This window comes from Xenopus laevis, chromosome 9_10S, assembly GCF_017654675.1.
Source record: "Xenopus laevis strain J_2021 chromosome 9_10S, Xenopus_laevis_v10.1, whole genome shotgun sequence".
In the NCBI taxonomy this organism is placed as follows: Eukaryota; Metazoa; Chordata; class Amphibia; order Anura; family Pipidae; genus Xenopus; species Xenopus laevis.
This window is the reverse complement of record NC_054388.1, coordinates 114,491,709-114,504,921: the sequence shown is the minus strand read 5'-3', so window position 1 is coordinate 114,504,921 and position 13,213 is coordinate 114,491,709. Positions and strand designations below refer to the sequence as shown.

Below are 13,213 nucleotides of genomic sequence, written 5' to 3'. Positions count from 1 at the left end.
TTCTTGAAAAAGCTGTAGTCTGGCCCCTACTCCAATGGTATCCGACGGATAGTCAGGAGGATTTCTTGCTAGGTTGTGCCTGTCTGGATCTATCGTTTCCCTGAAAAGAGGACTGTCCTCTTTTCCACTGAAAAGGTCTGAACCCCTCTGCAGAAGACCTGTTTTGCTGGTGTCCGCCCCTGAATCTTCCTGAGCCGCGAAAAAAGGGAGATTTGAAGTGCACGGGTTTTTTATCTTTCTTTTCCTGAGGCAAGAATTGGCTTTTTCCCCCCGAGGCCTTGGTTATGACATCATCTAGCCTGGGGCCAAAGAGTCGTCCCCCTTCAAAGGGTAAGGTGCAAAGACTCATCTTTGAAGAGACGTCAGCTGACCAGGTTCTGAGCCAGAGGGCTCTTCGTGCTGCAACCGCAAGGGACATAGATCGGGCTGCAAGTCTAGTCAGGTCTATTGCCCCCTCAGAGATGTATCCGGTCGCCAACTTGAGTTCTGCAAGGCTAGAAGAAATTTCTTGTTTGTCGGCGCCCTCCGAAAGGGCTTTGTCAATGCCTTCTATCCAAAAGGACATAGCTTTGGCCACCGAAATGAGGGCCACTGCTGGCTTACATGCCGCTCCGGCCACCTGAAAGCTCTTCCTGAGGTCTGATTCTGCCTTTCGATCCATAGGATCCCTCAATGCTGAACTGTCATCTATTGGTAGGGTAGTCCTCTTTGCCAAATGGATAACCGCCGGGTCTACGGCAGGGGCAGCGATCCAATCCTTGACATCTGATTCCTTAAAAGGATAAAGTTTTGAAAATCTCGTACCCTGAGATAGAAATGACACTTTTTTGGCTGACTTTTTCCACTCCGTCTTTATGAGGTCCGAGACCTCTTGGAAGAGAGGAAAAGTCTGACGGCTCTTAGAGGGGTTTGGAAGCACCTTGAGAGATACTGTACCCTCTGGATCCTCTTCTGCTCCCAGGGTCAATTTAACTGCCTTTATGAGAGGAGAAACCAAGGATAAGTCAAAGGAGCCGCTGGACCCCTCAGAGTCCTCATCTGAATCGATGTAAGAATTTGAAAATCTCTCTTGTTGCGATTCCTCGGAGGAGGAGGCTTCCGCTGTGTCCCAGACTGCATCCCTGGACGGAGAGTTCTCCTGGCTATCTTCCCAAACCTCCGTAACTCTGGTTGAAGGAGGAAAGGCTGAACTGCAGAAATCCTTCCAGCAGGTGCTGCAGAATTTTTTGCCCGGAATAGGAGGGTTGAAACATCCCATGCATTCTGGATGGTGAGAGGAGACAGCAGCGGCTTTGCGTTTTCTAGAAGTCCCTTCTTCAGGCAAGCTGAGGAAGAGAGAGAGAGGACAGCTAATTAGAAAAGGAGAGAGAGACAAGAAAGATAGAAACAACCCAATTGAGGGACCTACCTAGCTTGGGGGGCAGAGGCATTGGAGGCTGAGGAGTCCATGAAGCAAGAAAGACAAAGCCTAGCAGGAGAAGAGAGCATGAAAAAATGCACATGCTTAAGGGCTAAGGATGCCACCATAAAAGAATCTTACCTGTAAGGCTGAGGGGAGAAAAGAAGCACGAACCTTTCCTTGGAAGGCAGAGGGTGGAAGTGAGCAGCACGAGCGCTGCCTTGTCAGGGCCTTTTATACTGCCGGCCCTCTAAAATCCGCCCCTCCAAAAAAAGCATGGCCGCCTGGAGAGTGCGCCAAGCACAAAATGGCCGCCGCCAGCGCGAGGATGCGCACAGGGAGAGCGCGCTAGGCGCTAATGAGGAGGCGATGCAATCGTAGCGACCGCATTGGCCTCTGAAACCCCCTGTGTACCGGAGCGGTCGTCTCCTCCCCATACGAAAGAAAAGGTCCGCAGCATGCCAACCACAAGATGGCCGCTGGACAGGAAGTTGACTGAGACAGGAAATAGCACGCGTCTCAGTAGTAAGAGAAAAGGAAAAGGAACAGGAACTCCTCGTGACACAGGCAACTTTGAAGAGTTACCTCCATGTCACACCTCTCTCAGCAGGAAAAGCAGAGTCGTGCTGTGGTAAGGATGTCCCTCCTGCTTAGGCCTTACACACAGACGTTTAAAACGAATGGGGGGAAGGCATAGCACTCTGCCCAAATTCACCTGTAAAGCTCGAGGGCTTAGGGAATGAACCCAACCAGGAGAAAACCCTCAGGTCAGAAGAAGAGTGAGGACAGAAAGAAAAAAGACAAGGTGAGTGTGCTCCAGGGGTACCTTTTAAAGGCTTAGGAGGGAGGGACTATCTGGTCAGGGGGCGGGGACGGGGAATCCCCCGTATGTAATGCTAATATGGAGTGGCCAGGAAAGAGCCTTTGGGTATAAGATTAGTTGGAAGAAAGATTTATCCGCCAAAGCCGTAGAGAGTGCGGCCCTGGCGCTTGAGAGCGTACACCACATCCATGGCGGTAACGGTCTTCCTCTTGGCGTGCTCAGTGTAGGTGACGGCATCCCGGATTACATTCTCCAGGAAAACCTTGAGAACCCCACGAGTCTCCTCATAGATGAGACCAGAGATGCGCTTGACTCCCCCTCTCCGTGCCAGGCGGCGGATGGCGGGCTTGGTGATGCCCTGGATGTTGTCCCGGAGCACCTTTCTATGCCGCTTGGCGCCTCCTTTCCCAAGTCCCTTTCCTCCTTTGCCGCGTCCAGACATTTTATGTCAGTGCTTGAATCACAATTTATCTACTCGTCGTCTTCTACTTCTTTATATGCAGCTGGAGAGGACCTGAGAGAGAACTCAAAGATTATGGGCGGAGTCTATCAGAGGCGTGTGATCCACGCAATGTCTTCCTGATTGGCTGAACCGCCAGGACTTATTTCTTATATAAAAAAGAAGAGTAGCGGAGAGGGGCCGGGCTTTTAGCAGTTCTTTTTGTCATTTGATTGGCCACAGAAACCCATACAGTTAATTCCTATTGGCGACGTCATTGTGCGCGTATATTTCCGGCCAATGCGAGAGCCTTCATGTTATGGGATGTAGAAATGTAAATACACGGAGGGGAATAATGGCAAAATGTGCTGCTAGCGACTTTAGGAGCTGCCAGGGCCGCACAGAGCGGAAGTGACGCGCTGACAGCTTCTTGCTTCTGCCACACGGCGGCGCTGCTGCGATACAATTCCTCTTCTTTATTCTCGTGCCCCTGCGAGACCCGGTCAGTTCGGGTAGGATTTGTGGCGGAGTATTTACATGTACAGAAGAAGCCTGTTATTAACTCTCCAGTGGCCGCACCAGCAAGACTCTCAGGTACCAGTTCGTAGCCACGCCCTCTCCCTTCCCTATTGGCTGAGTATTTGAATTCCCTCTCGCTACAATGTTCTAGTGTCCCGAGCAGAGGGAAGTGTATCCACTAGATGGCAGCAGTGAGCTGGGAAAGGAAAGGCTCAGCACTACTTTAAGCTGCTTCTTGTAAATTCCACTTTTCTTCCCTTTTTTTCAGGCTAGTTGCAGTTTTACACTGATCTGCTGCTGTCATTAGATTATATGAGGATTGTGTTTAGAGTATTCTACAAACTGTATATTTCACCCAGCGACTAGGCCCCCCGCTTAATATTATGCTGTTAGCTGATATTAGTGTTAGTGCAAGTCCCATCATTCTCCAATACAGAATCAAGAGTCAAGGCAATGTGGGAGTTGCAGTTGTACAACATATGGGTACGGTACCTGGGATAGGCCCTTTCTGGGCAGTTTCTCAGGTTTATACAGTGGCCCAGTGTGGACTGTTTGTGGTTTATGCCCCTGCGGTTTCTCCAAAGGAATCTGTGCTTAGATTAGATCTTTTTAACCATATTTTTTCTTTTGTATTTATAATGCTTTACCTGGAATAAAGGATTTGCAGAGATTCTGCAGGAGTTCTCCTTTATATCTATATATATATATATATATATATATATATATATATATATATATATATATATATATATATATATATATAAATACACACGCGCTTTCTGTACAGTCACATCAGTTACACAGTGTCACATACAAGTCACCGACTGACCCCGAGAAACACACAAATGTGAGACAGAGGGAAAGGAAAAGCTTTTGGAGTAAAGTAACACGAGAGAGGGATTAAATAGGAACATGTGTAACATGGGATGACTTCCCAAAAGAGATCCTCTCTCATTATATGCAGAGCTATAATGAGCTATTTTCATTCTCATCACATAACTAAAATTCGCAGAATGGCCTCGAAAATTCGCTGGCAAGAATTTGCAGGCATCCATTTTTTTTGCCAGAAAAAAACGGACGCCAGCTTCAAAAAACTAGACGCCCGCACCATTTCGGCAAATTTTTCGCCGTTTCACAAAATTCACAAATTCACCCATTACTATGTAAAACCCACCCTAATAGATAGTATTCATGGGCAATCAATGAGAATGTTACAGATTGATTTTATTAAGTCTACATTTCATCTCTATCTATCTGTAACATTCTCATTGATTGCCCATGAATACTGTCACTGATCTAACAGAATATATGCGGTGCCTTTGTAACTTTCATTTGTATTTTGTCTGACAAAGGGGCCTTGGTGCTAAGAAAGTTTGCAATGTATGTTTATTGTTAGCCAATATAGGTATCACTTCTACAATTCTTTTTGTATTTGTTTTGTTTTTTTATGTGTTGTTAATTTTCAGGCAATCCCTAACTTTGCAGCTCTTCTCCCCGCCTCTCTGCCTGTAAACCAATCACTTTCCTTTTGCACCTAGTCTGCTGTTTTCCTCCAGGAGACAAACACCAGCTTCCGGGATCCCTTTCCAAGTGGAGGTCGTTGAGGTGTAAGTTGTGGCAGGAATGATGTGAGTTTGTATATTCTGGTTTAGCTACAGAGAGGATGAAGCATTTCATGGAAAGGGAGGTAAGGAAGTGGGTGGCTTAGGCGGGGCTATGGGGTTTAAAGGGGAACAATATAAACACAGAAATGTAATATAAGCTTCATCTCACAGATATAAGTATAAATGGAATTGGACTGACAATTAGGTCTAAAATACTGTCAGCCCCTGAATTTATGTATCTGGATTTTTATCTGGAGCCAGATTGAAAGGGACAAGCTGTGTTGGAGGAGGAGGGGAGAGGACACAAGACTGTGAGAAGCAATTGGATTGTGCAAACTGTGCCGGAGAAGGAAGGGAAAGACAAAAGTCTGTGAGGAGCCAAGGGAAAGGAAGAGCTGAGTTGGAAAAAGTGGGGGGAGGACACAACTGTGAGTAAAGATCAGAAAGGACGAGCTAAGTTAGAGATGGAGGAGGGAGGACACAACTGTCAGTAAAGATCAGAAAGGACGCAAAATGTCATAGGTGCCGGGCTAAAGGGGCCACCTTTTTACACATGGCTTGGTCGTGTCCACCAGTCTCCATGTTTTGGACCGAAGTTATGGATATCTTAGCGGGTAAATTAGATTTCCCTAGGCTGCTGACTCCACAGGTGTGCATATTAGGAGTCATAGATGACATCATATACGCTAATCATGCCAGAGTTAGATACCGTACACTGTTGTACTATGCTAAGAAAGTAATTGCTATGGCATGGATGGGTCCCCAACCGCCCACGGTACAAAACTGGATAACGTTGGTGAATCAGAATCTGCCTCTCATTAAACTCACCTTACTAGCCAGAGGCTCACTGCAAAAATTTGAGAAAATATGGAGTCCGTGGTGGGAAGCGGGACTTGGGGGTCAGGGCTCCCGCACATGAAAAGTAGCGTTTATTTCTACTGTAAAAGGCAGGAATCCTTAATTCCATCTAGTCACTGTCCAATATGTTGTTGATAGGAATCTTGGAGGCAACATTCACATCTCACTGTAAGGCTGTTTGAACTGTGTTTTAGTTCTTGAGTGTATCAATCACATTACTAAACAAATTGATGAGTACACGTTTTATTTCAAGCTCTGTAATGGTAACTCAACTGCATTTACGGCATATACTTTGTTTTATGTTTTATGTGTTATAAAACAATAAAATTTCACCTTTAAAAAAAAAAAAAAAAAAAAGATCAGAAAGGACAAGCTAAGTTAGAGATGGAGGACACAACTGAGAGTAAAGATCAGAAAGGACGATCTGAGTTAGAGAAGGAGAAGGGAGGGAGGACACAACTGTGAGTAAAGATCAGAAAGGACGAGCTAAGTTAGAGATGGAGGAGGGAGGACACAACTGTCAGTAAAGATCAGAAAGGACGAGCTAAGTTAGAGATGGAGGAGGGAGGACACAACTGTCAGTAAAGATCAGAAAGGACGAGCTAAGTTAGAGATGGAGGAGGGAGGACACAACTGTCAGTAAAGATCAGAAAGGACAAGCTAAGTTAGAGATGGAGGATGGAGGACACAACTGTAAGTAAAGATCAGAAAGGACAAGCTAAGTTAGAGATGGAGGATGGAGGACACAACTGTAAGTAAAGATCAGAAAGGACAAGCTAAGTTAGAGATGGAGGAGGGAGGACACAACTTTCAGTAACGATCAGAAAGGACGAGCTAAGTTAGAGATGGAGGAGGGAGGACACAACTGTCAGTAAAGATCAGAAAGGACGAGCTAAGTTAGAGATGGAGGAGGGAGGACACAACTGTCAGTAAAGATCAGAAAGGACGAGCTGAGTTAAGGTGGCCATACATGGGCCGATAAACGCTGCCGATAGACCGAGTCGGCAGCTTATTGGCCCGTGTATGGGGCCCCCCGACGGACTTCCCCGGTCAAGATCTGGCTGAAAGTCGGCCACTTCTCGATCGGATGGGACAAAAAATCCCGTCGGATCGCGGCCGCATCTGTTCGTTGATGCGTTCGCGATCCAACCGCCTGTTCCCATTCGTTAGGATCCGATCGTTGGACCCTAGGGCCCTCGATCGGATCAGCCCGATATTGTCCACCCGGATCTCTCCGTGTATTGCCACCTTTAGAGAAAGAGGAGGGAGGACACAACTGTGAGTAAAGATCAGAAAGGACAAGCTAAGTTAGAAAAGGAGGAGGGAGGACACAACTGTGAGTAGTGATTGGAAAGGAAGAGCTGAGTAGGAAAAGGAGGGGGAGAACACAGGATTGTAAGAAGCAACTGTAAGGCACAAGCTATGAAACATTTCCATTATTTTACATATTCCCAGATTTTACATAACTATAATTTCAGGTTTTTACTGTATCCGGTAAAGGAGCTTTGCCTAGATGAGCTCACTTTCCAAACTGACTGAAATACACTCTACATTTAGGATTCATGCCAGAGTATGTTTTTTGTTAGAATTTGTTTATACTGGAGCTGTTATTTCAGTTAGCTCAATAATACTATCCATAATGCTTGAGACCTGTCAATTTCCAGATAAGGGATCTTTCCGTAATATAGATTGCTATACCTTAAGTCTTCTTATTTCCCTTCAATAAGGATTCATTATATTTTAGTTTGGGTCAAGTACAAGAGAGTCTATCGGAGATTGGCCCTCCCATAATTCGGAGCTTTGTGGATAACGGATCCTATACTGATGATTAATGCAATATTCTGCTTTGCAGCAGCTTTATAGCAGGACACTGACTGCAGATAGACCCCCTTTCTATTTGCTTCTGTAGAACCGTGACACATTTAAAAAAAAAATTCTGTATTTTTTTTTCAGGAAAAAATACTGGAAAAATTGGAGAGCATTTTTTTGCTGAGACTACAATTTTTGAAAACAAAATAGTGTCTCAGATGTTGCTATATTTGTCTTATGGTGCAGATTTATGATCCAATGATGTTCGTGTTTGTTGAAAACAAAGGGAAGTGATGCGAGACATTTCCCCATATACACTTGCATTTAAATGAAACCAATTGCTTTCATGTTTTTCTGACCTCTGAACTTTATTTTCCAACAAGCACCTTTTTGCAAAAAACACATGAAATCTGTCAGGTTCTTAAACAATTTTTCATCATTTCTTTTACCAACGATTTTATATTTTTTTGAGAGATTCCATGTTTATTGTATAAAAATAGGCATTTTGTCTGCAAACATTTGTATCGAACATGCAAACCTTATTGATACTTTCTCTACATCACTTTTACTATAAATCCTCTATAGAAATATCTGACCGCTTCATTCCAGGTCAGTCCCTCCCACGAGGAGCCAATGGGAATGTGGGAGGAAGCAAGTGACACAGGGATGAAGGGGAAGAAGAAGAAGAAGGATAAAAATGAGGAGGAGGAGGAGCGGGGGAAGAAGGAGAGAATGGTGAATCTGACACTGGAGATGATCTATCTGCTGACTGGAGAGGTGAGGGGCACTGTGACTGGCACACTGACAAGAGACTGTCTGTCTGTACAAAGGGGGTCTCTCTGCAGCTCAAACACCATTCTCTCTTCCTTTCAATATTTAGCACTACATCCCTAGGAAGAAGTCAGATGATGGGGGGGCCCTGCATGCCCCTGGCTCCGTCATACAGAAGGAAAATAACAAGAATGACAAGAAGATCCTGGAACTCATGTCCAACATCATCCAGCTGCTGACTGGAGAGGTGGGTACAGCGGCCCCTTATTGTTTAGTAACAGTGGATGATAATCCCTTTCTCTGGCTGGGGGATGACTGGAACATTGTGTGTGACAGGTTGCCATAAGGACTCATCATGTTTCCATCTATTTTTCCTTGGACGAGTGGGACTATATAAAAGGAAACAAGGACCTTTATGAGGAAGGGATAAAGGAGGAGCCACAGCAGCTCCACCCACTGGGTAAGTAATGGGTAAATATCAGAAGCTATGGGGACAGGATTCTAAGCAGCAGTTTGTGTATAAGGAAAGCTCCTGCCAAAATTCTTATTCAATCTCTCATCATATCACGTCTAGACTACTGTAACTCTCTATTAATTGGCCTTCCCCTCCAGAGACTGTCACCTCTCCAGTCCATAATGAACACTGCTGCGAGGCTCATACACCTCAGCAACCGCTCCTCCTCTGCCTCACCATTCTGTCAATCCCTGCACTGGTTCCACTACCTCTCAGAATTAAATTTAAATTAATGACCCTGACATTCAAAGCACTTCATAACTACATCTCTGAACTCATCTCTATATACTCACCCAACCACTTACTACGCTCCTCTACTAACCTGCTACTCAACTCTTCTCTCATTACCTCCTCACATGCTCACATTCAAGACTTTGCAAGGGCTGCACCCCTCCTCTGGAACTCTCTCCCATGGTCTCTCTGACTTTCTCCCAACCTTTCTGCTTTCAAGAAATCTCTTCTTTTTCGAGAAGCCTCCCCTCACTCTGCTTAACTACCAAACGCAACAGCACATACAGTACCACATTTCTCACCCACTTAATTCCATCTTGCCCACTCCCACACCTTGTGTATTACTCCCTTCCCTTTAGAGTGTAAGCTCTTTCTGCATAGGGCCTTCCTCACCTTTTGTACCGGTATTGATTGTAATGTATGTAACTCCATATGTTCTATGTATATAATTCATGTGATGTAGTTGTATAATCACATTTACTTTACAGTGCTACGCAATATGCTGAAGCTATATAAATACATGTTAATAATAAATAGTGATGAGCAAAAATTTTTTGTCAAGTTTTGGCAGAGAAATGATACCCACAGATTCAAATGAGTGAAAAAAATTGCTGCGTGTCAAAACATTTTTCTAACCTATAGACTTCAATGCATTTTTGGGGGGAGGGGTTGGGGAAAATGTCCTAAGTGGATAGAGATGGACAACACTCACTGATCTCCTAAACATTGTAGCCATTGGAGAGATTTGGGCTGCAGCAATTTCTGTGTCTTCTATGCCTGCAGTTCCTGAAACAATGAATCCATACATTTATGTATAAATTATTTCTGTTTGTATCTTTCCCAGACTGTGAATATGAAGATAAGAGAGATATTCCATCTGATCTGGGAGGAACATTATGTTATAATAATGAGACAAGCAAGATCGGGGCTGAAGGAACAGATTTTTGTGCCAAAGGAAATCTCACAATTTCTCCAGTGGAACAGCCCCCACCAGCCAATGGGATTAAAGAGGAAAGAGCTTCATGTGCAGAGGGAAACCAATCAGATTGCAGCATTAATCCTCTTACAGAACAGATACAGGGAACTGATAAACCTACTCCTATCATGGGATACAGCCTGAATAACAGCTCAGCGAATTATATAAAAGAGGAGGTTGTGCAATGTCATGAAGGAAACCATTCTGATATGAGAATTATTACTGCTCCAGAATCAATACTGGAAACCAATACATCTGCTGCAATGATACGATGCAACCTAAATACCAGTTTGTCAGCTTCATGCGAAGGGGGAAACCAATCAGATTGCAGAATTAATGAACTTACAGAACAGATACAGGGAACAGATACACCTACTGGCAATATAGTTCTGTACATCTGTTCCGAGTGCCAGAAACATTTTAGTACTAAGGCCGGTCTTGCCAGGCATCAGAAAACTCATTCAGTTTTTGTGGGTGAGGAAAATGCATATGGGAGAATTCACACAGAAGAGAAACCATTCCCTTGTTCTGAATGTGGGAAACGTTTTGCCCGTCGTCTCCATCTTACTGACCATCAGAGCAGTCACACAGGGGAGAAACCATATGCTTGCTCTCAGTGTGAGAAATATTTCACTCATCGTTCCAATCTTAACAGACACCTGAAGCTTCACAAAGGAGAAAAACCATTTCCTTGTTCTCAGTGTGGGAAACGTTTCCCTTGTGTCTCGGACCTTAATATACATCGCAGGGTTCACACAGGAGAGAGACCGTACTCTTGTTCTGAGTGTGGCAAATGCTTTAAACATCACTCAAACCTAACTAACCATCAAAGAACCCACACAGGAGAGAAACCATTTTCCTGCACTGAATGTGGGAAAGGCTTTAAAGATCGCTCAAGTCTTACTGTACATCACAGAACCCACACAGGGGAGAAACCATTTTCCTGCACTGAATGTGGGAAATGTTTTATCAATCAGGCATGCCTTAGGGTTCATAAACGAATTCACACAGGAGAGAAACCATTCCCTTGTACTGAATGTGAGAAAAGTTTCAGCGATCGGGCTTGTCTTAGAGGCCACAAAAGAACTCACACGGGAGAGAAACCATACAGCTGTAGTGAATGTGGCAAATGTTTCCGTGATGGTGCAGGTCTTAGAGTCCATAAAAGAATTCACACGGGGGAGAAACCTTACACCTGTAGTGACTGTGGCAAATGTTTCAGTGATCGTTCATGCTTTAGAACCCATAGAAAAATTCACACAGGAGGGAAACCATTTTCCTGTTCTGAATGTGGCAAGTGTTTTATTCATCTCCATGACCTTACCGTTCATCTCAGGATTCACACAGGAGAGAAACCATTCACTTGTACTGAATGTGGCAAATGTTTTAAACATAATTCCCAACTAACTACACATTCCCAGATACACAAATACACTTTAAGATAACGACTGTACATATACAGAGTGAGCAAAATACAATCACGATGCTACTAAAGTATAATTCCTTTTGGTTATTGTACAATATTTTTATCTCTATCTGAAGCCTCTGAGCTAAACTACATGGCAGATTTTGGATGGATGGACAGATTCTATACTACAGGTCATGTCAAACAATAATGGATCCGGTATAAACATTTACAGGCCCATTTAGCAAAGGTCAAATTCATGTGAATTTTTTTTCTACTCTAATAAATTAGAATATACTCACAATTCAACTGGGAGGTTATTTAAGAAGACGTCTAAAACTCAAATATTCCCGACCCGAAACGAATTCAACTGAAAAAACCTTGAATGTCAGGAAGGCTATTAAAGGAGACATAGGATAAATGAAAAAAAAAAAAAAATTTGTAGGTAATTATAATTAATATATGGTGTTGCTTTTACATGGTGCTAAAATTTAATATTATCTTTAAAAATAGCCCCTTTATTGGAGCTCCCTGTAGTCTCTGGTAACTTAACCCCTTGCCAGAAGGACAAAACAGCAAGGGGTGACCCTATTTCAAATTCACATTCTTCATGTAAAACTGAAAATATCATGAAAATGAAAAAAACAATTTAAATGGCAGTTTTTAATTCATTACAGGTTGTTTAGTTTCCTTCTAGAAACCTGAGTAATGATCCAGTACCAGTTGTAGGCCATACTTATGTAGTTGGATTGCGCTGATATCACTATGTGGCCTTCATGTCATTATCCACAGTAATCATTATGTGCTTACTCCCTGGATGATCCCACCAATTTCAAGTGCTCCAGCAAGGGCCACATGCACTGACTGCTCATTAATAAAGAAACCACATTGCTGATCTTATTTGCATTCAGGTTATTCTTGCCCCAGCCCATACTCTGCTATTTCCGAGGATTTGTTTTTTCACATGCTTTTCAATGCAGGGGTTGGCAGTAAATTTGATTCTGGTGAGTGAAAGGTTAAGGGGCAAATCAGAGAAGGTGAGGTGGCTCCATTTCTGCCCTGAAAGTGCCCTTTTCTCCCTACTATACCTGCTATCCCACAGTCACACTCCCTTCCCAGAGACTATTATCCACTGTTACTATAGACACCATCTCTCCCTACTATACCTGCTATCCCACAGTCACACTCCCTTCCCAGAGACTATTATCCACTGTTACTATAGACACCATCTCTCCCTACTATACCTGCTATCCCACAGTCACACTCCCTTCCCAGAGACTATTATCCACTGTTACTATAGGCACCATCTCTCCCTACTATACCTGCTATCCCACAGTCACACTCCCTTCCCAGAGACTATTATCCACTGTTACTATAGACACATCTCTCCCTACTATACCTGCTATCCCACAGTCACACTCCCTTCCCAGAGACTATTATCCACTGTTACTATAGACACATCTCTCCCTACTATACCTGCTATCCCACAGTCACACTCCCTTCCCAGAGACTATTATCCACTGTTACTATAGGCACCATCTCTCCCTACTATACCTGCTATCCCACAGTCACACTCCCTTCCCAGAGACTATTATCCACTGTTACTATAGACACATCTCTCCCTACTATACCTGCTATACCAGTCACACTCCCTTCCCAGAGACTATTATCCACTGTTACTTTAGGCACCATCTCTCCCTACTATACCTGCTATCCCACAGTCACACTCCCTTCCCAGGGACTATTATCCACTGTTACTATAGACACCATCTCTCCCTACTATACCTGCTATCCCACAGTCACACTCCCTTCCCAGAGACTATTATCCACTGTTACTATAGACACCATCTCTCCCTACTATACTT

General features: G+C 43.9%; 3 protein-coding genes across 24 annotated transcripts in view; 1 reads left to right on the top strand and 2 right to left on the bottom strand.

The window, feature by feature from the left end:
* Nucleotides 1-11,652, top strand: part of XB5772961.L (Gastrula zinc finger protein XlCGF53.1 L homeolog) — a 579,535-nt gene extending 567,883 nt beyond the window's left edge. For 18 of the 19 annotated variants that reach the window (XM_041579017.1, XM_041579019.1, XM_041579013.1 and 15 more), the window contains 3 exons: nucleotides 8,061-8,228; nucleotides 8,559-8,682; nucleotides 9,812-11,652. In XM_041579017.1, coding sequence (XP_041434951.1) covers nucleotides 8,085-8,228; nucleotides 8,559-8,682; nucleotides 9,812-11,388 — 1,845 coding nt within the window. In that variant the 5' untranslated portion in view covers nucleotides 8,061-8,084 and the 3' untranslated portion in view covers nucleotides 11,389-11,652. Of the gene's footprint in view, nucleotides 1-8,060; nucleotides 8,229-8,331; nucleotides 8,470-8,558; nucleotides 8,683-9,811 lie in introns of all 19 variants that reach the window. The other variant, XM_041579023.1, reaches the window with a different exon arrangement.
* The window catches only part of LOC108704314 (oocyte zinc finger protein XlCOF7.1-like), a 224,937-nt gene that overhangs the window by 125,994 nt on the left and 85,730 nt on the right, over nucleotides 1-13,213 (bottom strand). The gene's annotated exons all lie outside the window — the stretch shown is intronic.
* Nucleotides 2,109-3,116, bottom strand: LOC121399132 (histone H4). Its single transcript, XM_041579072.1, has one exon. It carries the CDS (start codon nucleotides 2,662-2,664, stop codon nucleotides 2,353-2,355), a length of 312 nt encoding a protein of 103 aa, XP_041435006.1. The 5' UTR covers nucleotides 2,665-3,116; the 3' UTR covers nucleotides 2,109-2,352.

What these genes read in the sequence shown, in the direction of transcription:
- LOC121399132 (XM_041579072.1), bottom strand. Translation starts at nt 2,664, where the DNA reads ATGTCTGGACGCGGCAAAGGAGGAAAGGGACTTGGGAAAGGAGGCGCC.